This window comes from Mytilus edulis, chromosome 12 (genome assembly GCF_963676685.1).
Source record: "Mytilus edulis chromosome 12, xbMytEdul2.2, whole genome shotgun sequence".
NCBI lineage: Eukaryota > Metazoa > Mollusca > Bivalvia > Mytilida > Mytilidae > Mytilus > Mytilus edulis.
The window spans coordinates 45,181,759-45,207,095 of NC_092355.1; the positions used below are offsets into that span (position 1 = coordinate 45,181,759).

At 31.5% G+C, this 25,337-nt stretch overlaps 1 protein-coding gene across 4 annotated transcripts; it reads left to right on the forward strand.

The window, feature by feature from the left end:
• The first annotated feature begins 11,254 nt into the window (after positions 1 to 11,254).
• LOC139498577 (cadherin EGF LAG seven-pass G-type receptor 3-like) lies at positions 11,255 to 24,547 on the forward strand. Of its 4 annotated transcripts, none has more exons than XM_071287021.1 (14): positions 11,255 to 11,397; positions 13,549 to 13,726; positions 14,617 to 14,775; positions 15,302 to 15,436; positions 16,309 to 16,431; positions 17,517 to 17,705; positions 18,820 to 19,007; positions 19,303 to 19,400; positions 20,208 to 20,358; positions 20,885 to 21,441; positions 22,061 to 22,099; positions 22,550 to 22,587; positions 23,417 to 23,489; positions 23,879 to 24,547. In XM_071287021.1, exons 1-14 carry the CDS (start codon positions 11,332 to 11,334, stop codon positions 24,018 to 24,020), a joined length of 2,136 nt encoding a protein of 711 aa, XP_071143122.1. In that variant the 5' UTR covers positions 11,255 to 11,331; the 3' UTR covers positions 24,021 to 24,547. The 4 variants fall into 4 exon arrangements, with proteins under 4 accessions (XP_071143122.1, XP_071143123.1, XP_071143124.1 ...); XM_071287022.1 differs by having other exon boundaries at positions 11,266 to 11,397; positions 23,882 to 24,547; XM_071287023.1 differs by lacking the exon at positions 23,417 to 23,489 and having other exon boundaries at positions 11,266 to 11,397.
• Positions 24,548 to 25,337: the final 790 nt, after the last annotated feature.

The following is a 25,337-nucleotide window of genomic DNA, read 5'->3' on the forward strand; positions in this document are numbered from 1 at the left end:
ATAATAAAGATCTTGAAAACTGCAACAACCGATAGTGACTTCTAACTTGGTGAAAAAATTAAAAGATAGTCACTTATATTTGGAAAACATGATATAAATGAATTCGCTACTACAGGCAGCTTGCTAAGGTTGCACATATGTTTGTGTATTATTGCCGCTGCGAAAAGGAAGGTCGATGGAAGCACACAGTAAATAATAATGTAAATTTGACAAACAAAAGTTCAGTTTATCGAACTTGCAAGATAAATCTTTATACTAGCAGATGAAATTTTGTGAAACTTCAAAAAAGAAAGAAGAGAGGACAAACAGTGTCATGCAAAATAAACAATGAATATAACCTGTTAGTCCATACTAAAACATTAATGACAAATCTTTCACGCATGTACACATTCAGTTTGTTTGTTGATATGTTTAAAATAAAATCGTGTCCATTTAAACTGGATTTGAAACAAACGTACTTTTTTTAAAAGGTTAAATATTCAGAATTTATCAATAATTGAGCGACTTGATATTATATGTAGCAAAATCCTTATAATAAGCTGTTAACAAAACTTAGAATTTTTGAAATACTAAGGCTTTTCTACCTCAGGAATAGATTACCTTAGCTGTATTTGGCAAAGCTTTTAGGAATTTTTGGTCCTCAATGCTCTTCAACTTCGTAATTTATTTAGCCTTTTAAACATTTTTTGATTCGAGCGTCACTTGTGAGTCTTTTTTAGACGTGTTGCAAATGTAAAATTGCAATCCTGGTATCTATGCCGAGTTTTTTTACACAAAATGTGCTTGTCTTATACATCATATTTATTACAGAAATACTCTTCAACACCAAACTCTCCAAAATAAAACTTAATCTATGATGAGCTTATTTACAACCACTGGGTCGATGCCACTGCGGGTGGAGATATATTTCCCCGAGGGTATCACCAGCCCAGTAGTCAGCACGTCTGTGTTGACTTGAGTTATCATTGATATGTTCATAATAATAAATTAACTGTTAACAAAACTTTGAATTTTTAAAATAATAAGGCTTTTCTACCTCAAGAATAGCTACCTTAGCTGTATTTGGCAAAACTTTTAGTCGAGTCTTTTGTAGACGAAACGCGCGTCTGGCGTAAGTGTCAAATTTTAATCCTGGTATCTATGATGAGTTGATATATACACCTTTAGTATGAGAGTAATTGCTGTAAAAACATATAAAACCTTCTGTTTATAAAAGGTATTATAAAATGTCCGGACGGATACAAAGAAAAAGTCTGCATGTCATTGCCTAGGCGCTGTGATGGTCTTTTGTAAGTCATTAATGAAGATGAAGTATTGATGCCAATGAAACAACTCTTCACAAAAGACCAAAATGACACAGAAATTTATGACTATAGAGCACTGTACAGTCTTCAACAATGATTAAAACACAGTACGCATATTCAGCTATAAAATCACAAACATAAAACAATTCAAATGAGAAAACTAACGGCCCAATTAGTGTACAAAACAATGAACGAAAAACAAATACGTAATACAGCACGAAACGACATCCACAAGCTTTAAAACCAGGTTTAATCCAACATTTTCTACCTAACAAAAATCCTGTATCAATTCAGGAATAGGAAAATTTTAATCCATTCGTTTGATGTGTTTAAGCCTTTGACTTTGCCATTTCATTTCCGTGTTGAAATTTTCCTCGAAGTTCAGTATTTTTGTGATTTTACTTTTTACAGTCTGCTAACTTGAGCCATGCCCATACATATATATGGCGGGGTTTAACACGTAAGCAGGATTCCAACCTTCCTAAATGAGGAAATGTTATAAAGGAGAGCCCAAAGATGGTTAAGGCATAATCAACATAGAAAATAATAAAGCTTCATTTGGGATATTTGTGTGATATATTGAGCAGTAAATCGAAATGGGAAAACAATTTTTAAGTTTATGCATTTACTTTCAAAGCTAAAGGGAGCTGTACTTTTCAATAAAATGTCATTCAGTTTGATTCCGCCTACTGGAGGAAAGTTATATATTATTTATTCATTATTATATATATTTTCAAAATCAATTATGCAATTCTTGAAGAACCATTTATAAACTGTGTTTCTGCATTTCAATACAAACTAAATAAATTTCAGAAGAATCAAAGTAATATTTTCCATACCAATTGCATAATTTTAATAGAACAAAAGTTTAATCAATTTTGAGCTTTTTAATACCAAACATATAATTTTGGAGTAAATACGAATTCATTTAGAAATTCAACTATGACAGGTAACAATTTGATAGGTAAATGGTCCAATATCATCACCGACATTTGGTAGTGAATGAAAGAAACAATTAAGTAATGAAACCCTACTTTCTGATTTTTGTACGTACAAGTTACTGCTGACACCTGCCATTCGGAAATCAAACAACTCAGTACGAAAAGTCATGTTCTTTTTTAATTACATTCTAGACAAAAAGTGATGTCAATCATAGTATGCAGCTATGCTCAAGGCCAAAAGTCTGAAATATCAGAAACATAAAGTGTTTGGGGAAATATAAAGCGTGAGCACAACAATAAGGGTGGCCTTAACAAATAGGCAAAATTCGTTTAAGGTATTCATTGTTAAGACAAGTTGTATTCTTCGCTTACGAGTATTTAAATGATAAAATAACCTTGAAATTGATATAACAATTCGTCATTTCAATTATGTCAAAACTTAAGTGCAGACTACTGGGTGTATTGGCGTAATGCTCTAACTGATAGAATATAAGCAGCTATATCGATCGCCATTAAGTGGGCGTTTTAACTCAGTGATGATTATTACAGCCTTATGAAGTTGTCTCTGGAAAATTTGTTTTCCTTTGGTCCTAAACACTTCGAGGAAAAAAAACTTTCTTCACATTTGGTAAAATGTTAGGATATTAAAATTATATAGTGTTGCTTTGATTCTGTAACGATTGCCGATCTGGGAGATTTGTATTTTTATTTTGAAAATCCTTTTGACTAAAACAGACAAACATTTGAAAAAATACAACATAAAGTTGAAAACACAAGTGTTTTGAAATATCTGAAATTCATAAAACAAATGAAAAAAGTACAACAAAAATTAAGACATAAAACAAACAATGGCAAATAATATCATCTTTAAAAAATTTCAACTGACAGTTATAGAGCCTAGACGTACATAATGCAAATGAGCCAGAAGGAAAACGTTAATTAAAAGTAATACAAATGCATAAATTAACTTAAAAATTTGCATTGCCAGATAAGATGTAATGAAAAATATTCAATTGCGGTTTCGAAGGATCTTGAGATATCCTGCCAAGAATGAAACCTTTGTATTTACAACTCCTTTTCATCGGCAGTGAATGCGATATGATAAATGTCCAAGAATGTACATGTATATTATGATTGCAGTATTTACTAATGGCATATTAATTGGTCTGTACCTAGAGAAATATAATAATATTTATTTATTTTATTTCATTTATCAAAAATTCAATCTAGCATTTTCAATTAAGTTTCAACCTTGTTTTCCTATTTTTTTTAAAAGTTTTTTTATGATGCTTTGCATAACGTATAATACAAAATGTAATATCATTCTTGCTGCAGTTGAAGTCGTCAATACTATACTATAAGAAAAGAGGGATTGTATTCCTCTATTCAGTCGATAAATTGCTATTAAATGAACAAGTACTTGGAATCATATTTAACTGGTCATTATCAAATTCAACAGCAAAGTCATTCACTGGTGGAGTTTTAATCATTGATATGGTCACAGTTATAAATTAACTGTTTACAAAACTTTGAATTTTTGAAATACTAAGGCTTTTCTACCTCACAAATAGAATACTTTAGCTGTATTTTACAAAACTTTCGTACTCTATTAGGCTTTTAGAATTTTATTGTTCGAACGTCACTGTCGAGTCTTTTATAGACGAAATGCTCGTTTGCTGCAAATATAAAATTGCAATCCTGGTATCTATAATGAGTTTATTAACACAAAATATATATGTCTTATACATCATATTTATTACAGAAATTCTCGTCAACATCACACTCTCCAAATTAAATTTAAAACAAACAAACAAACATATTTACACCAAATAGTGAAGTACAGAAGAAAAGATAGAACATGTACAAGCCATTAGATTTTAGCACTATACTATAAATAATTAATGTGTATATGCATTGGAACAAGAATCGTCCATATTGTCCGTCTTTCAACGCAACAGCACGTTCACCTGTACACAATATACAAATATACCAAGAGAAAAACAGATTATGTACTTGCTGTAATATAAAAAGTGTTGAAGATGTGTACCATTTTACTTAAGTGTGTCCTGTGTATAGATTTGTACGACTGCAGTTTTTACCAAACTATTACTGTTCGTGGCCAAATGTGACAAAAATAAGGTATTTGTATCAAACACAATCTAGATAGATAGTTTGACCATTGTGTTATTATTTGAAGTCTCCCTGGCAGATAAGATCACATCTAAATTTTTATTTATTTGTCGATTGTTTTTTCTATAATATTGTTCTCTGCTGTTCATTATGAATTACAATGTAATATGTCTGTGTTTCTGTAGCATGTAACTACTGCTTTGCAAATAAAGAATTCGTTCATTCATATTATTTTTCTTTTTTTTTCTTTTGGAGATGTAGGGTTATCAAGTGGTCCATAGTTATATGGGAATCTGATATAAACATAACATGTGTTGAATTGATTATAAGCCTAGATATAAATGGAAATGAACTCATAAAGTGTATTTGAGGCTGAAAATGGGAATGTTTATAAAGTGTTGAAGATGTGTACCATTTTACTTAAGTGTGTCCTGTGTATAGATTTGTACGACTGCAGTTTTTACCAAACTATTACTGTTCGTGGCCAAATGTGACAAAAATAAGGTATTTGTATCAAACACAATCTAGATAGATAGTTTGACAATTGTGTTATTATTTGAAGTCTCCCTGGCAGATAAGATCACATCTAAATTTTTATTTATTTGTCGATTGTTTTTTCTATAATATTGTTCTCTGCTGTTCATTATGAATTACAATGTAATATGTCTGTGTTTCTGTAGCATGTAACTACTGCTTTGCAAATAAAGAATTCGTTCATTCATATTATTTTTCTTTTTTTTTCTTTTGGAGATGTAGGGTTATTAAGTGGTCCATAGTTATATGGGAATCTGATATAAACATAACATGTGTTGAATTGACTATAAGCCTAGATATAAATGGAAATGAACTCATAAAGTGTATTTGAGGCTGAAAATGGGAAGGTTCAAGAATTGAATGCTGAAGCGCTTCATTCTAAAAATGTACGCACGGTCAACGCTTTTACAACCCTATAAAGTTACAAAAAGAAGCATTCAATACTTATAATTACATTTTTTAGCTATGATCACGAAAACACGAATTTTATATATTTTATTATTTAATTCACCTGTGTACTTTATTGTTCGACCGTGCAAGGGCTGTATAGCCAGTCAAGGTCGTTAAAAACTTCCATTTGTTTTTATTGTTCGAGCACGTGTTATCATGAATGAAAAGTTGTATTGAGCATTACAACTGCTTACGGAATAACACGTGATGTGCAGTTAGCCAATCAGAATAAAATATTATAATAAAACATACATCTAATGTAATTATTCAATGATACAGTTTTTACTCAGTTTAATGATTTAGTTACAACAGTTAACAAATCCTTTGCATCGATATTTCGAGTTCTTAGTCGATAAATTGGTCAGTTCTGATTAGAACCGAATATTTTCGTTGAAATAGCTTTTTGGACTATCTGTCACTAGAAAGATTCAAATCCAAATATGAAATCCAAAAGTTGACCAACATATATATTAAGAGCATGAACTCCCGTTTATTCAAACTAATAGTAATAACTGTTTTTTGATACTACAGTAAAAAAACAAAGGAGTAATGCTCATATATATATGTATGACTTATTACAATTAAAAACCAATTGTTCAGAGAGAACAATTGAAAGTCTTTCCACATCAAAGAAATTTTGATAAGAAGATAGTTTCTTCATATTGATGCGATAAATAATGTTTTTATTATAATTTTGAGTTGATTCCAAAAATATATAGTTTCTATATACTTTTGTATGTAGAATTGGAGATAATTGGCCACTTCCGGTTTGCTGGAAGTCTTTTTTAGTCTTCAGTAATCAGTTTATGTATCTATATGATAAAATATATGGATTTCGAGTATTTTTAATGAAAAATGTGCAAAAATGGCTACTTCCGGTTTTTCCGAGGTCACTTCCGGTTGACATTTTCCAATGTCATATGTCACTTAACATTTTTGGTAAAGGTCATATGGCTATATAATGTACCAAATTGAAGTAAACATCAATAAACATGATAATTACACATTTCAGGGGCACTAACTCCTATAAGATGCCATAAGATTGTTTCAGACCAAATGTAACAAATCTACATTACAGTTAAGCAAACATTTTGCACTTGTTCTTTTATACATATCTTTAGAGGTGTTGGAGAAAATGCCGAAAAAAGGAAAAGTCAACATTGAGAACTTGACCTTGACCTTTGACCTTGACCTAATTTTCAAAGTTAGGACCCAGGGGACTCAAATAAAAACATTCCAGGGTTATACGTTTAACGGTTTATGAGTTAAAAAAACATACCGACAAATTTATTACGTAAAGGTAGATAACTCCTATAAATTTTCATCCAATCGCTTCAATCCAAATTATCCAAAAATTCCTGAGGATGGAACGAACAATTTGTTAAAAGCATTTTGTCAATATCTTTTTTTTGTTACGAAGATGATACACTCTGATGGTAAACAGTGAATAGGGAGATAACTCTTACAAAGAAAATGGTTCGCCTTAGCAGGGTGAAATGTAAAAGCGCCTTAATTATACGATACCATATGAGAAATATCTAAGCGACATATTGCGAAACAAACATTTATCGCAAGAACAAAATTTCGCGGAAGAAAAAAAAAATAATAATCAGAAGAAAAACAATAAGTCTTTCCACAGAAAAGTGGAAAGACTTAATTAAAAGATAGATAATAAAATACATAAAAGGGTATCTTTGTAACGTGAGTTATGATGTTTTGCATTTAAATTTTATCTTTGAAATATTAAAACATTTTATATTCGGTTTCATTCTAGAATGGTCATTAATAAATTGCATTCATCCAACGTGATTATAAGTCGCAATTTGATACTAAATGATGTGTGTTGAGTTATGTTTGAAATTTTGAAATATCCATTATACCTAAAAACCCTATCATTAAGAATTGAAGTATGTCAAAACCATATTAAAAAAAAAAAATCGTGTTAGCTGTGCAAGGTTAATGGACATAATTTATATCAGTTTATGGTCTTGTATTACTTACAATTATATCTCAAATTTTTTTGCATCTCTTTCACCATTTTAAAATTGCAGTTGAAATATTGAGTAACTGTGTTAATTTCTGAAAGGGTATAATTTATTGCCGCAGTTTAAGGTTGAATTCAATATCATGTGCGAACTTAATTATATGACGACTTTCAAGATATGTACAAAACATCAAACTTGCGTAATTTCCCGACTGATTAATTTGATTTATTGTTAACCTTCTTACAGTCCCCAAAACATTTTGATAAGTCCTTCTACATTTGATGATAACTTGACGATGTCTTTACAATCTTATCTAAAAAGAATTAATTATTGTTCAAATATTTTAATATCATCTTTTATGTTGAAATTGAATACACATTTCGACGAATAAAAGCACTTCACTATGTTTGGTTTTCTTCTATTTACCACTGATGTAATTACCTTTCCAAATGACGTTAAAATATCGGTAAATATACAAATTAGGCATCACGATTTTTACAATAGAAAGAAAAAACAACACACCTCATACCGTTTTAATTCTTAAAATTTAGAATAAAGTTAAAACGATTTTGATTACAATTATAAAACGTGTGCGTTATTTAACAATCATTAAAAGAAAAAAAATGAATATTCAGCTGGAAAAAAATGTCTGTATTTTTTGTATGAATCAGTATGATGTAATATTCAGTCAAACATATTATAGTCTTTTATGAAAAAGAAATATAAAGAAATATAGAGTTTGTTTGACAGAACACAATGAAACGAGCAACATGGTTTTAATATGATGGGAGGATTTTGAATTATGGACAAGCGATAATTCTTCTTGTCATACAAAGGTGATGTGTATAACTTACTTGTTGAGTTGCTATTAAACCAAGAGTTCCAAATGGTGAAGTTGAAATCATCCCCTTGTAAATTTTACGGACGCCATCACGAGTTGGTTGACCGTTATGGAATAACCGTTTCACAAATGATATTGGATATGTTCCTTACGTCGTAACTGCAATCCCCTTCCCTTTCATGAATATGACCTACCGAATTAGACTATTTACCGGATTGGTAATCACATAAGCAACACGACGGGTGCCACATGTGGAGCAGGATCTGCTTACCCTTCCGGAGCACCTGAGATCACCCCTAGTTTTTGGTGGGGTTCGTGTTGTTTATTCTTTAGTTTTCTATGTTGTGTCGTGTGTACTATTGTTTTTCTGTTTGTCTTTTTCATGTTTAGCCATGGCGTTGTCAGTTTGTTTTAGATTTATGAGTTTGACTGTCCCTTTGGTATCTTTCGTCCCTCTTTTATAAACGTGAACTTTTCTTGAATCGTTTATTTGATGACGTTTAAAATATTCGAAATACCCTGATTAGGCCTGACACCGTAGTTAAATCGCTCATCAATGTAAGGATAAAATGGAAATATACTTTCTTAACGGCTAGTAATGATAGTTAGGTTTCAGAAGTCTACCCTTTCGGCATACAGTAATGATAGTCTATCTTATAAACACATGTTAACAGGATAGGAATAAAATAATATAGCTCTTAAAACTCACTACTTGTCATAGTCCTATAATTCCCCATTATCCTTATTCAATTTTGTAATTTAATACTGATTTTCTACAAATATACCATTAATATATATATAAATACAACATAAGAACGACAAAAAACATTGATGCATTGTTAGAATTGTATATTCCTGTGCTATTTTATAAATTATTATAATAGTTTTGAAGTGGTTTAGGTTTACTATTATGTTGGTTTGGTTTTTAAATCAGTGAGACACCCAGTAATTTCTTTTCCTGAACAAAAGTTTGTTTCCTGATAAGAGTACTAGTACTGAGATCTTTATTTCTAAGGGTAAACCGATTTGTAAACAACATTTCAAAAGATATTATAGATTAACATAACTCCCCTTAGTAAACAACCTTATTATGAAATACAGTGTGTGGATATGTTGAAAGAGAGGAAATTCAAAAACTCTATTTAAAATTAAAGGAAGCGAAAGTTATTTTTCTGAAGTTGAATAGCCTATCAGAAGTATTTTTAACCGATCTGTACTCTTGGTTGATCAGGTAAATTGTTATGAAATTCAGACGAAAGAATCTAATAGATTGTACACGCAAAGTTACTTGTTCTCGTCTATCTTTAGTAAATGTGTTGTGTTGTATACTAGTATACAATGTAGGACAAACCAACGATAACGTATTGATATCAATAAGTACTTCACTATGTGCACTACGATACACACACAACATAATTATACCCTTAAACTAGAATTAAAGCAAGTAGAACATTGCGAAAAACTAGTGGTGAAACGCTGGATCTACAACCAGTTCCTACTCCCCTTTAGCACAATTCTCTTTACTCATTACCAGTCGTTTTCTGGTTTTATCCCGCAGTTGTTGACAACCAAAAAAAAAAGAACTGAATTATGGCTTCAACAAACTGGAAAAAAAGTAAAATCACAACAATACTGAACTCAAAAGAAAAAAAAGGAAAATCAAATCGGAAAGTCCATCATCACAAGGCAAAATCAAATGACAAAACACATCAAAAACAAATAGACAAGAACTGTCATATCCCTGACTTCGTACAGGCATTTTTAAATGTAGAAAATGGTGGATTGGACCTGGTTTTATAGAGCTAAACCTCTCACTTAAAATATGCGACCCTGTTTTGCTAAGTTAAGATACCAGACTGCTATTCATAACACAGAAGTGTCAATAAAACGTTAAGACATTGATTTTGACTTTACCATTTGTACCATTTCTTTATTAATTAAACGTAGTTAACAAAATTAGATCATCCAATCCTCCTAAATGGTAACTACTAGTATCTTTATCTGAATTTAAAGACACTTCCTATCCTTATCAATTATCAATTTCATTTTTAATGTCATACCTCGGAAAAATAGACACAGTCACAATTAAATTGTTATAACATGTACCTCGACTTCAAACCTCACATTTGTCCAAATTTTTTTATCGCCATCTAATCTCAATCACACCTGGATGACAAATTGTGTTTTGCAAATTTATATTGGGTTGCTGTAAAACATGGAAGGGTTTCTAAGGAAAATGCGCACGTTTGAAATTGATTTGACCGTTGTTATGAAATTTAGTTGAAGAACAGCAATAATTGATTTGTGCAGGTGTATTTGGTTTTCTATGACGTGTAAGGATTTTGAGTAATGCATTAATAAACTATTTCATTTTACAATATAAGAACACCTAATACAAATATATTAACAGAAATGCACACTTAATAAATAGCTATACTATATAATGACTTGATTGACAGGAAAGATGTGTTTAAGCGTAAAACCTTCCATTCAGCCAGACAGCAAAAAACATCTACGCATTCAATGCAAATTTTAAATATAACAACATCATAATATATCATAATAATTTTATGTGTTTTTCAGTGGGTTTTTTTTATTATATTTTATAAAATGCTCATCAGAACAAAACATTTTGAAATTTAATATATACTTATGTTTAAAAGACTCATTCAAATCCTTGTTCAAATTTTTCAAATGATTTTTTGCAACAATTTTGCGGTTTTTTTTCCTCCGACCAACAAACAACCTGAAAGCATGCTGACGCAAAACAGAAAATAAAATACTATTTGGGTCTAAGTTTGATATGATTTTTTTGTGCAATTAATAATTTAATAACCTGATAACATCTGCTTACAAATTCTGCATCAATATATATCTCCTGCTATGTAGAGAATTAACAATAATCAGAAAAGAAATGTAAATGATAACCATAATCATTAAATCATTTTGGTTTTTAAGTGAAGAAAAACATACTAATATTCGATTAACGTCTTTCATTTCCTTTATTTGGAATTCAGTGACGCGGAAGAACGGTATTATTTAATAAACACAAAAATAAAAATGATTGGCGTAGATATTTAAACGTACCCTTTCTTATATTGCATTAATGAAAAATTACATAAACGACAAAACCGTAAACAGGAGATATGCTATTTAGTATTTTACAATCTATATTGTTTTTGGCGTTTTTTTGGAAAGAAAGTTTATGTGCGGTAAGCAATTTTCCTTTTTTTTTATGAATTAATGAGCATCGACAACTTAAAAAAGTATCTATAAAAAATATATTTTTGTCGATTCAGATCGTCATGGGGAATAAGTTACCTCACTACGATATATAATTTTACACAGAATATAATGAAGATTTTTCCGTGAAGATTGGGGATGTTTCAATTATTTTAATAAGATAATAATAATGATTAGAAGAAATAACATTAACATTAACGGTACAAATTTTACTGCACCAGACATTTCGACAATCTCCCCTGGTCGATACGCACATATTTCGATTCGGATATATCCTCTTTCGGGTTATACATAGCTAAATTCATAGCAAACTAAGACAAAGAAAATATGACGGACATAAAGAAGATGAGTAAAAGATGAGTAAATGGTTATTAGATTAGAGCGTCACTGATGAGTCTTTTGTAGACGAAACGCATTTCTGGCGCAAATACTTAATTTCAATCCTGGTATCTATAATGAGTTTATTTATAATATTGTAAAATAACGACAGTAAAAAGACAATCTTTAAGAGCAGACAGATGTAAGAGAAATTGGAACTAACCGACAGAATCAGTTTAAAATTGCACTTAATTATTTTTAGCAAGATTGTCTAAACAACATCACATAAAGAATGCAAAAAAAAAACAAAAAAAAAAAGGAACTCCAAAGAATATTCAGAACGGAAAGTCCCTGATTAAATCACAAAATTATTAGTGCAAACACATCAAACGAATGGCAAAACAACTGGCATTCTCCTGACTTAGTACAGACATTTCCTAGTGTAAAAATGTTGAATTAAACCTGCTTTTCTTAGCTAACTTAACCTGTCACTTGTAAAAATAAACTATTATTTATATAAACTCTAGACAAAATATAAATATACACAACTGAAACTAATATAAATAAAAGATATAGGAACATAATGATCATTACTTTACAAAAAGAAGTATCATGGTATCAGTAGATAAAATCGATTGCTGTTTTATTACTATTTACTTGCATGCTGCAATAAGGCCGTTAGTTTTCTCGTTTGTTTGAATTGTTATACATTCTCATTTCGGGGCCTTTTATAGCTGACTATGCGGTGTGGGCTTTGTTTATTGTTGAAGGCCGTACGGTGACCTGTGTGGTTTTGGTCTCTTGTGGAGAGTGGTCTCATCGGCAATCATACCACATCTCCTTTTGTATATGCATGTCTTTTATTCTTATTTATTATTGTATATGGTTTTTTATACTCTGTGTAAAGATCATCTATGCTTACGTTTAAATTTTTTGTCAATATGCCGAATCATCAAGTTGTACTTATTTACTAACTTACTTACTTATGAATGCCAAAAGGATTTATATCATTTCTTCGAACAATATATCTTATAGGGTTAAAAACATGTACAAGAAAGTATATAGGAAACCAATGTTGTGGAAATGTACTCGAAGTTGTAAAATAAATAAAATTCAGAAAATACTTACCTAAAATTAGTTATTATCTAATCACAGAATTTTGCTACAAAAAAGATTCGTTTGGAAGATATTTCCAATGAAGAAGACGCTTGAAATGTAGAAACCATTCTTTTTAAAGCAAGATTTTCAAAGTAGGAAAAATGTTTGTTTTATCATGTACGTAGTTAACAGTGTAGACGAAAATAAAGCTTCTTAGTGTTGTATTCAAATTATGATTATAATTAGTAGAAAAGTTTGAGCTTTTTCCTTTCTAGGAAAAGACAAGGCGTATTCAATCTTATTTTTTTAACATTTCTTTATTCCTGTATTGACATAAACCAACATTTATCCGCCTTACTATTACATATGCCTTATATACAACACTTTTATAAGATATTTTCTAATCAAAATGGTTTTGCTAACGTTGTTTATCTTAAGAATTTAAAATCAAATATGTATAGTCAGAACCATGCATCAGATTACTAAACGTCATCACCCTCCCTTTCATAGAACGACACATACTTATATTAGATTCTATGTTGACTCTAAGGCTTTTATGTCTTTGCTTGATTTTATCAATTGATTATTTATCTTATTAGCACGCAAGGTATATTTTACTCCTTGTTGCTGTTAATCATCGGTCTAAACTTCTTACATTAGTAGCTATGTTCATATTCATTTTATACTTGTTTATTAATTTTCAGGCTCCATTGTTCTCAGGACTCCCCACAGAAAGAAGTGTTGGAGAATCAGAAACAGAATCGCGTATTATATACCAGATAACAGCAACAGACCCTGATGGAGATGCTTTTGCATGTTCTATTGATTCTATAGCACCTACTTGGGGAGACTTTGATGTAACTTACAACACTCTTATATCAAGTAATACTATTCCCTTTTTAAATTTTAAATTGCTGTACTTACATGAAATTTCTCGTGTATTCCTGATTTTTTTTGGTTATTTGACATACCTTATTTATATCAGTGAAAGGAGTAGGTTTGGTAAGGTCCTAAAATGGCCCTCTATTTTAGCGTAATCTTCAAATTAGGATTTATTGACCAATATCACAATAAAGTATAGCTAATACAGTGACTAGATAGGAAATAAGTTATTTTGTTGAAAATAGACGTTTCTGCGTTTTATTATGACATCACAAGTTGTACTCATATTGAATTTCCACGAAAAAATGGGTAAATTTCCATAGATTATGAACAGGAAACATAGAGCGCATACGTTGACAACGAAGATCTTTTAAAATAATGTTTGTGAAGTCATTTTACATGTCTCATTTGAATATTTAGTTAGTCGACGCCTGCCCTCTATGTTTCCTGGTCCTAAATTAGGTTGAAATCCAGTCGATTTTACCAAAATCTTTTATCTTGACCTTTTTGGGATGTAAAAATCAACGTGTTAGAATAACACTTTGACAAAAAAAAGTTCTGTTTAACTTTCTCATATGTCTTTAAGTCAATTTAAAATCATTTTTTGTCTTGTAACATTGAACTTTATAATCGGGGCCAAATATGGCCTTTACCGAAATTACTCCTTTGAACAGCAAGACTAAAACAAGTCAAGAAAAGTTGGTATGAACATTCACTGGTTTTGTTGCTTTTCATTTATTTGTTTGTCTAAATTTTTTTACAAAAGTATCTACTGAAATTTTCAGACTTTATGATACTAAAGTTGATATTAATTCCAAACAGTGTGCACACATTTGCATGTTTTAATGCTATATTTCTAATTTTCTTCTTGTATGTATTTTATTTGACAGAATGGACTGTTAATACAGTAAGCCCTTCTTTTGATTATGCAAATACAACCCAGTTTACTGTAACTATAGCATGTGATGATAGCAATACGACCCCACGTACTGGAATTCTGACCGTTAAGGTGATAGACAATGATCTATTACAGTTTACCAACATGCCTGGTAAGTTTTTCTGTTCAAATGCTACGATCAAATGTAGCCCTCATCTTCATTGTCAATGTCAGAATTATCAGAATCATCATATCAATCAAATGTGTTGCAATCTATGTTTGTTTATAAACACTTTTATAGAAAAGATCAGAGACAAACTGATGGTTTTCATTGGTTGCTGATTGTCCTATATGTTTTTCATTGATTGTTTCAGCATATACTGGTTTTCTTTTTTAAATTGTTTCAAATTTTATCAGAAGTCTTCAAAGTCTTACAGTACTGTGTTTCTCGTTGTTGAAGTCATTACAATGCCCTATCTGCATTCTTTTGTTTATATTCCTTTTGGTTCTGTTATATTGTTTTCTCATTGGTAATCATATTATGTCTTCTTGTTTTTATATAAGTATGCATAGTTGAAGTAAATCAACGTTAATCCGACGAATTTACGAATTGTGTTGTTGTTGATCTGATATTTGTAAAAAGCTCTTATTCTTGAAATAAGATAGCTAACTTTGCTAATTATTGTATTATTTTACAGTATCGACAACGTCATTCGATGCATCAATAACGGGAGCTGGGACCACATTGTATACTGTTTCGGCAACCTCCGTATCAAATAGTGGATTACTATCGTATACGATATCTCCTATGACTGATTTTTCAATTGATGCATGTGAGTTTCATATTGATATCTGAATCTGATTATACATGCTTAATTATGGGCAGCTTTTTTGATGATGGTTGTAGTCTATCAAAATCTTACGGTATTTATAAACCTGTAAGTAGTTTGTCTTTATGACTATCTTATATTGATGACAATCTCTCTGGAATTTGTAACTGAACTCGTTATACTGTTAGGGTTAATTTGAAAATTAAAATCATTCTTACATTCTCCGTCATTTCTTTTCTGTAACATGCATACTGTCTGATATTCAACTAACAGAAAGCTGCAAGGGTGCCGCAGAGACGATGATAGCCTTCAAACATGAAAAATGAAAAATACTACAGATCAAGAATGGTAATACATCTATTACAATTACAAAGAGATGTGATATGATTGCCAATGAAACTATTATCCATTAACGTTCAACTGAAGTGGATGTAAGCAATTAAAGAAAACAGTACGTCCAACAGCAATGCTGGAAAACCAATACCGCAAAGCGGCTATGATACGCCCCGACAGATTAAAGACGGATTTAATTCTATGCATTGACTTAGAAATGTTTGAAATATAGAAATTGTCTAACAAAAACCACGAAATTACTATAGCAATATATACATCAACCCTAGGATATATGCATAAGAAATCAGATCCTCCATCTCTTAGACAAACTAGGTGCCTACCACAATCTATGCTACTTTTAATGGCACAAAAATAATGTAAACTATCTGACCATTCGAATTTTCTATCAATTGCATGCAACATGTATGATGCTTAAAAGTAAATACATCAAAATCATTGTTTATACAAAACTAGAATAAATTATACATACTAGGATTTAATGTCAACATAAAATTGTAATTATCATTCTTATAATTTTGTAGCGAGTGGTAAGGTAACAAATAACGACCATTTGAACCGACAAATCGCTTCACCAGCAGATCTTTGGGTAACAGTCTCAGATGGAACCATTATAGCAGAAGAACATCTCAGAATTAACATGCACAGTAAGAATTAAACGCATTTATCTGTTTAAAAAACTGTTACCAAAACAAAAACATAAATTTCCTTTGCCAATCATAGCACCTGTAATGAGTGGGCTTTTTACCTTTCCTTATGTTCAGATAAAATACAAAAGAAAAAGTTTTAACATAATTAGTTTTGAAAGAACTGATTCAATGTCGATATTGATGTAAATGAAATGAGTAATTCTAAAAAGAATATTTTATGCAATACCCATTGTCTACTACTCTGAACCCTTAAACTATAATTATTATATAAATCGTCGTTTAAATTTCAGAACAGAATTAATTCCTTAAGATAGTTCAATAATTCATCTCCTGATACATATTATCCGGTACTGTTCCCCAAGAATTTCCAATAATTGTATTGTGTTATTATCTTTAAACAATTACGTTGATTTCCTATTTTCCAAATATAATAAATACTAAGTTCCTTGAAAAGTTCTGTGATGGAATTAAAATGTTCGGAAACTGCGATTCCTAACAACGTTAGAATGATAATTGAGTAATATTGATACACGTTACTATGCATTGAAGAGGCATTTTGATTGCTAATGGTTTGTTCGATATTTGTAAACTTTTGAGTAAATCATTCCCATAATTCCCGTTAGTCTAAATATTCCACTTACATCATTTAACAACTCGAACGACCTTACAATGAACATATCATAGGAGTTTTGAACTACAATTATATCTTTACATTTTCGTTGTAATGGGCATATCAATTATGCTATGAGTGTGTTTTTCTCTCGGTTTATATGTCATTATCAGTTCGATGTCAGTGTTTAATAATGACTCATTATATGTGTATCAAAAAATGTCATGTTAAACGCATATTCGCAATGATTAATACGTGTCCGTTTAAATCTTATTTATACTTATAATGAAGTAAATTAAATGGGAAACGTTTTATTTCTGTGTTCTGAAAAAAAAGAAGAGATTACTACAACAAATATACTGCGAAAGACTGATTCTAAAAGGTTCAAAAAGATATGTAAAGCAAGAAAAATAATCAAAATAGAAAGATAGTAAAGTAATAAACCTATGGTAACTGACCTAAATGTTTCCAGACGTTAATAATGTACCATACTGGACAAACTTACTGACACCACAAACGATAACTATCGCTGAGGACACTGCGAGTGGAACTTTGTTGTATTCTCTGACCTCACAGGATAATGATGTGGGAGCAGCTTTGAGTTATTCCATGAATGTAAATCCTGTAACAGACACTACCAAGTTCTCTTTTAGTACAAACAGTAAGTCAACAAAAAGTATATTTTTTTTGCAACTGATAGTGTTAATTTATAATGCGTATTGATTTCACCGACAGAATGGGTTTTACATATTTTCTGCATTAATAGTTGCATCGTTTGAGTATGCATTCACAGTTTTGCCCCAAATTATAATAAAGATATAACGCGATGATTGTTAAGGCTAATAATGCAAAAAATAAAGTAAAATCTTTATGTATCCTATTGTGAACTTTAATAGCGTATTGAAGTTTAATCTGAAAGATTCTAAGCACAAATTTCGTAAAAGTCAAGTGAGGCAGGAGAAACTAAGGGGACATTTAAATCTCATAGTCGAAGTAAATCCAACATCGCTGTGGCAAAAATCGACAGACGATGAAAAGATACATTTATAATACTAGCAGACGTTATCATTTTTGGTTGGAATTAGAAGACCATCAATGTTATAAAAAAAATTAATTGAATTTCATGATTAGTAGCGATACTGTATTTAGAAACAGGGAAAGCGTATCCTATTGTATAAAAAGAAGAATATGTAGTATTATAACTAATGCTAAAACTCTCCAATAAAACCAAATAATGTAGAAGTTACCAGCTCCGTACGACCTTTAACTATGAGCAACACCAATACCGCATATCAAACAATAAAAGGCCCCGAAATGACAAATGCAACGCAACTGAAACCTTAAAAACTGAAGGTCGTGTTTATGTATGAAACAATAAATAAAAAACTAAAATGATGTGCAGCAGCAAACGGCAATTATTTAATAACAGGCGCTTGACTTGGGAACATACAGCATTCGTCAGGCTAAACATGTTTTCAGAAAATGTATCACTCAGAGGGATTGAAGTTCTAGTTTGAACAAAATTTTTGGGAACATGTGTCATTTTCGTCTTTCTTTTTGTAATATTTTATGGAACATAATGCAGTATGTTGCCATGGTAACCCTGTTTCTATTTGCTCATTTGGTTGTTAATGTTACTAATTTTAGAAAAATGTATCACTCAAATGCAATTACGAAGTGCAAACATAGGGTAAACATTGATTAAAGAGTTACAAGCTTAAGACCTATTCAAAATGTAATAAACCTAATCCCCAATCAAACACTATATTTTACAGCTTTAGAACTACGGTTGGCATCAGGACAAAGTTTTGATTACGAGACAAGGAATTTTTACAACATAACATTTACTGTCGATGATACAATGGCATCCACCACTTCTATACTTTATGTTAACATCCAGAATGCCCATGAAGCATGTTATTTCGACCAATCTTTGTATCACGTGACTGCCCCAGAAGGAGCCGTAAGTTTTGATTATGTATTGATACATTGTTTCTAGCATAAATAAAATATTCAAGGTCATTTTTTTCTTCCGTCTCTAGAATTAAGTCCATCATTGTATCTTATAAAATTGCTGTTTAAAGAACATTTATCAATATTATATAGAATGGTTTTAAGGGAAATTTTATACATTTATTTATCTTGACAGTCATTATTTTTACCATTCAATACAGAATTTGTTGGTGTTGGACTGCTAAAATTATCAAATTATTTTTTTATGGTATTAATAAGTCGCCTGACTATTCTTTACTATTTAGAGTGGAACCGGATCTATGAACCCAAATTTTGTTGTGAGTGACTACGATGGAACTTCGACGTATTCATATTCTTTCCTGAGCTTTAATAATAGCAACAGGTAGTATAATAAAGAAACAAAAGAAAAAGAGTTGAATGAAAGATTGAAAGTATGGCCAGTTGCATTCGTATTTTGGACGGAGAAAATTACCCATCGACATTTAATATGTATATTCTTCGCCTGGATCGACCGGATAACAGGGCTATAAATTTAAGCCTTAACTGTTAATAAAACGCAACAATGAACCATGCAAAACATGGCACTTATGAAGTCCATTGGGATTTATTTGCATGTTTTGAAAGCTGTAGAAATCGGGGCAACATGAGACGAATCCATTTCAATCGACTCGGTTGCATATGAGTACACATGATAGTTAAACGAACCCTCCCCTATGATAAGATTAACTGTCTAGTGGGATAGGTCCGTATACCGCTACTGTAAAGTCAGATTGTAGACAAGTCGTTATGAGATGAAAGAACGAAAATGGTTGTTTTTTTTATATGTTTTCAGTTTTGATTCTTAGTATCTTTACGTTTTTTGTGTGATCATGCATCATAGATATTTTGGATAACAGACATCCTTCATCAGTATGATCACGATGTAAAATGAATCATGTCAATCTATTCTAATTATAAAGCTATCACAATCTTGAAATTTATACAAAAAAACCAGTTTCAGCGAACATCAGACATTATATTTGAAGGTTTAAAGAAAGGCTTGCTATATATTGCAATTAATGTTTATAGAAGTATGACGTAGTAAATTCTACAAATGTGAGAAAATGGCATTAAGTTACCTTCGTTTTTTAAATTACCATATGAACATTGATTTAACTCAAAATACTTAATATTTCTGTCGTATTTTCAGATTTGCTATTGACGCTTCTACTGGAATAATAAAGTATGCTGTTCATTATGATATAGATAATAGTGCAATGCCCTACCTAGTGTATCTCACAGTTATTTGTACCGATACAACATCTAAAACTGGTACATCTCAGGTCGAAATAACAGTAACTGTAAGTATACACTACCAAACTTATACATATATGGTGAAACAAACAACTAAATAATAATCTGTACGCATACGTCGCCTCAAACTGAAAGATGACATGTTGCAATACCAGTAATTCCTCTGAAACAAACAATACATGTTAGCATACGATACAACACCGTAAAGATAAATCGAAATAAATAAAGACTTTTAGCTCACGATACAACATCTTAAACCGGAACATATCATGGGAAACATGATAAATGTATGGAAAAAGTATAACCTGTCAAACTCTCTTTGATTTGGGCTTTTATGTTTTTGTCCTTCTGCTATACCACTCAAACATCTATATATATATTTTTTAATTTTGAATGTTTCAATTTATATTTATATTAGCATTCAAGTACTCAACCAACAGACTGTAAACAGAAATATTTATATCACAATTGCTATGATGTATTTTAGTATATTTTAATGCTTCAAGAGCCTGTAAAGTGTACGGGCTAGATATTATGAAATCCTATATTGAATTGTACTTTTTTATATAATAGGATGTAAATGACAACGCCCCATCCTTTTCTACTGCCAGTAGTCTACTTACAGTTAACCAGTATACATCTCCAGGAACAACAATTGGCAGTGCCGCTCCAACAGATGCTGACTCGGGAGTAAACGCGGAGTTTACTTGTAGCGGTACATCAGCAGTTTCAGCAGCTCTTACGTACTATCAGATCGGATCTGATTGTGGTGTATATCTTTTATCATCACCCGATGGAACGTTAGCATATGGAACCATGTATACAATGACAATAACGGCAGTCGATAAAGGAAGCCCAGCTCTCACATCAACATCAACGGTTGACATCTTGTATAAAGAGTTGACAACAACTACTGTCACTACAACAACAACAGCTAATCCTTATAATTTCTGGGATGACGATGGTGCAGTAGCAGCCTTTTCGATGGCAATAATTTTAGCATCTCTTTTAGCTGTAGTGTTCCTTTATTTCTGTATTCGATGCTGCTACACTGGATTGTGCTGTGGTCCTGACCCATGTGACTTCTGTAATTGGTGTAATAGTAGAAACTGTAATTGCTGCCAACATAGGTAACATTGAGCTCTTTCATATTCTTTTAAATATTTTTATGGCCCCGCAACGAAGTTGTCGGTGCCATATAGTTTATCCTTGTCCGAAATTCCGAAATTCTGTAATTCCGTAATTCCGTTATTCCGAAATTCCGTCATTCCGTCATTCCGTCATTCCGTCATTCCGCAACAAAACCATTATACGGAGTTTTTTTTCTAAACGCCTTCAGATATATGGCTGATTTTTGATATGTTAGTTAACCATGATGAGTTACAGATCAAGTTTAAGTTTCCTTCTGCTCTGCTAATTTTTGCCGAAATAAAGGGCTTTGGACTTTAATAAATTGTTGAAAATCACAGTTATACAGACTTTTTTTTCTATACGCCTCCAGATTTTGAGCTGATTTTTTATATGTGAGACTACCATCATGTATTTGTCCACATGTAATATTCAAATTGGAGATTTTTCAACTTTTTGGTACGGGCCATTCGTGTCGCTTTGACACATCTAGTTTTATCTATCATTTTTTTTAGATATACCTTTATAAAGTATTTTCAAAGTTGTTATTTTCTTGCTTTTTTTCCAGTTGGTAATCATTAATTTATCTATTTTTGTTCAATATTGTTATCTAATTTTCAGAAACAGACCGACCCGTACTATAACACCACAGGAATATAGGTAAGTATGTTCTATAAAAACAGAAATATTATTGCATATTTCCCAAAGCTCACAAGGCTTTAATAAACTATTTATATAGAAATACAGAAAAATGAAATATATATGACACCTACAAACAATAAGAAATTTCTTTTTTTCAATATGTGTTCAGAGTTCTGTAGATTTATTTAACTGATATAATTATTATTATCTGCAGCACAAAGTTAAACCTACCTTTCTGTGAAACGCAAATCACTTTTGATATGAATGAACTGATATATCAAATAGTTTTTCTTCCAAGCGCTGTTAAGCTATTTGTCCATTTCTGTGTATTGACTTCTGTGTTTAGTTTTGCTTTTTCTATGTGTAATGTTCCTTTCAGTTACTTCCTTTTGTAACTATCTCCGTTTTAAGCCACAGCTCTGTATACCGTATTCAATGTTATTTCAAATTGTTTGTTTTATTCTTCAGAAATCCCAGGAGAGCTGACGAATTTGATTATTATGATAGTAAGTATTTCATTCTTTTTCTAATAGATATAGGAAGACGTGATATGAGTGCCAATAAAACGACTCTCCATTCAAGTCACTATTTATAAAAGTGAACCATCAAGATACAGTCTTCAACACGTAGCCTTGGCTCAAGCCAAACAGCAAGCAATAAAGGGCCCCAAAATATCATTAGTGTAAAACCATTCAAACGGAGAAACCAACGGTCTAATCTATATAAAAAATGAGAAACACGTATGAACCACATCAACAAACGTCAACTACTGGCCATCAGATTCCTGACTTATAACAGGAACAAACGAGTGCAGCGGGGTTAAACGTCTTAATAGTACCAAATATTCTTCCTTATCTGAAACAATAATGTGACATCACAACATAGAAAGACACACTATAAAATATCTATTGGAATGGCTAAACTTAATAAGAAATCGTAATAAAACAACTGAACATACACTGCACGAATAAACTTGATCTATGATTGAATGTAAATACAAAGTTAATAAAAATAGGGGATGCATAATTAAAGTAATTGACTCTTTTTAAAATATTTATTTTGAGTAAAAAAGTTGAATGAGAATGAGCGTGATTAAGAAAAACTATCGGAGAGATTTCACCCTTTAGAAGTACAAAAAATTACAAGCTACTGAAAAAGAAATTATAAATTTTCAGATGCAAATGCTCAAATACTTGTACGTTTTATCGGTGTTTATCTTATCTATATAAAAACATGTCCTGTTTTTCATAGCACATAAGTGGGTTAATATATTTAGATATTAATAAAATTACATTAACTGCTGTTTATCGCGATTCTTGTTTCTTCTTTTCTAAGAGAATTTTGATAGTGACTACGAATCCCTGAAAAATGAAGAATTAAGAAGACCAAGGCAATTAAACAGTAGTAGGTTCGTATCGTGTGCATCAGTCAAGCTTTAATATCAATTTCTTACGTTTCGGATTTTTTTCGGGTGTGTTCGATCTGGTCGCAATCATAAAAGCAGTGTAGTCAAAGGAGGCATAAACACTGTTTGGGGATATTTAAACCGAGATCGTTTCATTCCTGGTCTTGAAAAAATGTTTTTTGTCTGCGAATTGATACTAACAACTAAAAAAAAAAACCAAATACCGGTTACATTGAATAGGAAGAAATTACTTTAGAAATGAACATTCAATAAGTAGTAAAAAATCAAAACTTGAAAATGTTCAAATTTTTGTGCGAAGGCATGGCGTATTCTATAAACTGTTTTCTTATTACGAGATCAAAACGTAACACTTTGTCAACATTTTCTTTCAGCAGCAGAGTACACGGATTACGAGACTACCCGGACTTTCCGAACTCACAATCAGCACAACTCACCCCTTCCAATGGTAAAATGGTAGAACCAGGCAGAGTGGTGTTTACGCGAGGAAGGCCATTGCCTATTGGATATTATTGATCATATAACTACGATAGAAAGTTTTTACAACTTCTTAATGAACGAGACAGGATTGTTTTACATTCAACATTTGCATAAAATACGTTTTTATTTATTTATGTGGCTCGCCATATGTGTTTTGTGTTTGTTTAATGTTCATCATAATGTATTTTCATGGTTGATAATGTTATGTTTTCAGCTGTTAATTCATCTGACATTGTTTTTATTTTGATCTTTATTTGTCATGCTATATCTTTTATATTTATTTGTAACAATTGTATTTCTTGTTCATTGGATTCTTTTTACATTTTGTTTTGTTTTAATTTCATCGGTCTATTCCATATAATTCAATTTTATATTATTTTCTGATTAAGTCTTTGAATAAATTTGACAAAACAAAACAGGTCAATGACCATAATGACACCTACATTTTTTTTTATCAAAACGAAGAGCTCCATGTATATTTTATGTTTCATGATACAAACTGACGCATAGTTAATGTATTTTGTTTACTTGTATATTGTTTATTAAAACAAAGTGACTAGTTCTATACTGTTGAAGGCCAAATCTCATATTCTTGCCCTTGTTTGATGAAAAAATGACAGGCATATTACGACTTCTCTTTAGTTTACGTTATTCAGTAATTTCACTTCTTATTTCAAGATACGGTAATGCGGGGTTCACACATTGCCGATTATTGCTCCCGTATGAGATCAGACAGCGATACGACACGAAAAGTGAAAAAGTCCGATTAGTATCCTCAATTATCTGGAATGTCCTATTATTGTCTGAACGCAGTCGTTTTAGTTCGTAACAGATTCCTACTGGTCGGGAAGGGTTCGAATAGTTCGGCAAAGCACCCCGACAGTAAGGTGCGTCCCGTAACATTCGGGGAAACTCAGCCGATTTTTTCTAGTCGGATTACAATCGTGCCTATGTCGTGACAGATTCTGCTGTATCGGATCGAATTCCTAACAATGTTCTGTGTATTCGGGACGGTGTCCTGTGGAACGGGAATGATCTGGAGAAGTCCCGACAATAACAGAATACAATACGACCTGAGACCAGACAAAGCCGTTTGCAATGCGATAGAGCGGACCGTGATAGGATTACGTTCCGACAGTACCCGATCATCCCGATTATGCCGACAGTTTTCGAACGGATACTTCCGTCAGCGTCGGTTCACTGTCTTGTCACTATCTGATCTCTGTCGGATTACATTCGGTAGAATCGGGACGCAGTCGTGACAGACTCGGTCGAATTTTACCTGGCGAAAGATAAAAATCGAATTTCCATCCACGATTCACACGATCTTGATCAGACTTTTGACAAATTTTA

Coding starts and splice junctions, on each gene's coding strand:
- LOC139498577 (XM_071287021.1), top strand. CDS start 11,332: ATGCTATTTAGTATTTTACAATCTATATTGTTTTTGGCGTTTTTTTGG. Junction 21,442..22,060: donor TGTAATTGCTGCCAACATAG/GTAACATTGAGC, acceptor TCTAATTTTCAG/AAACAGACCGACCCGTACTA. Junction 22,588..23,416: donor CGAATTTGATTATTATGATA/GTAAGTATTTCA, acceptor TTCTTTTCTAAG/AGAATTTTGATAGTGACTAC.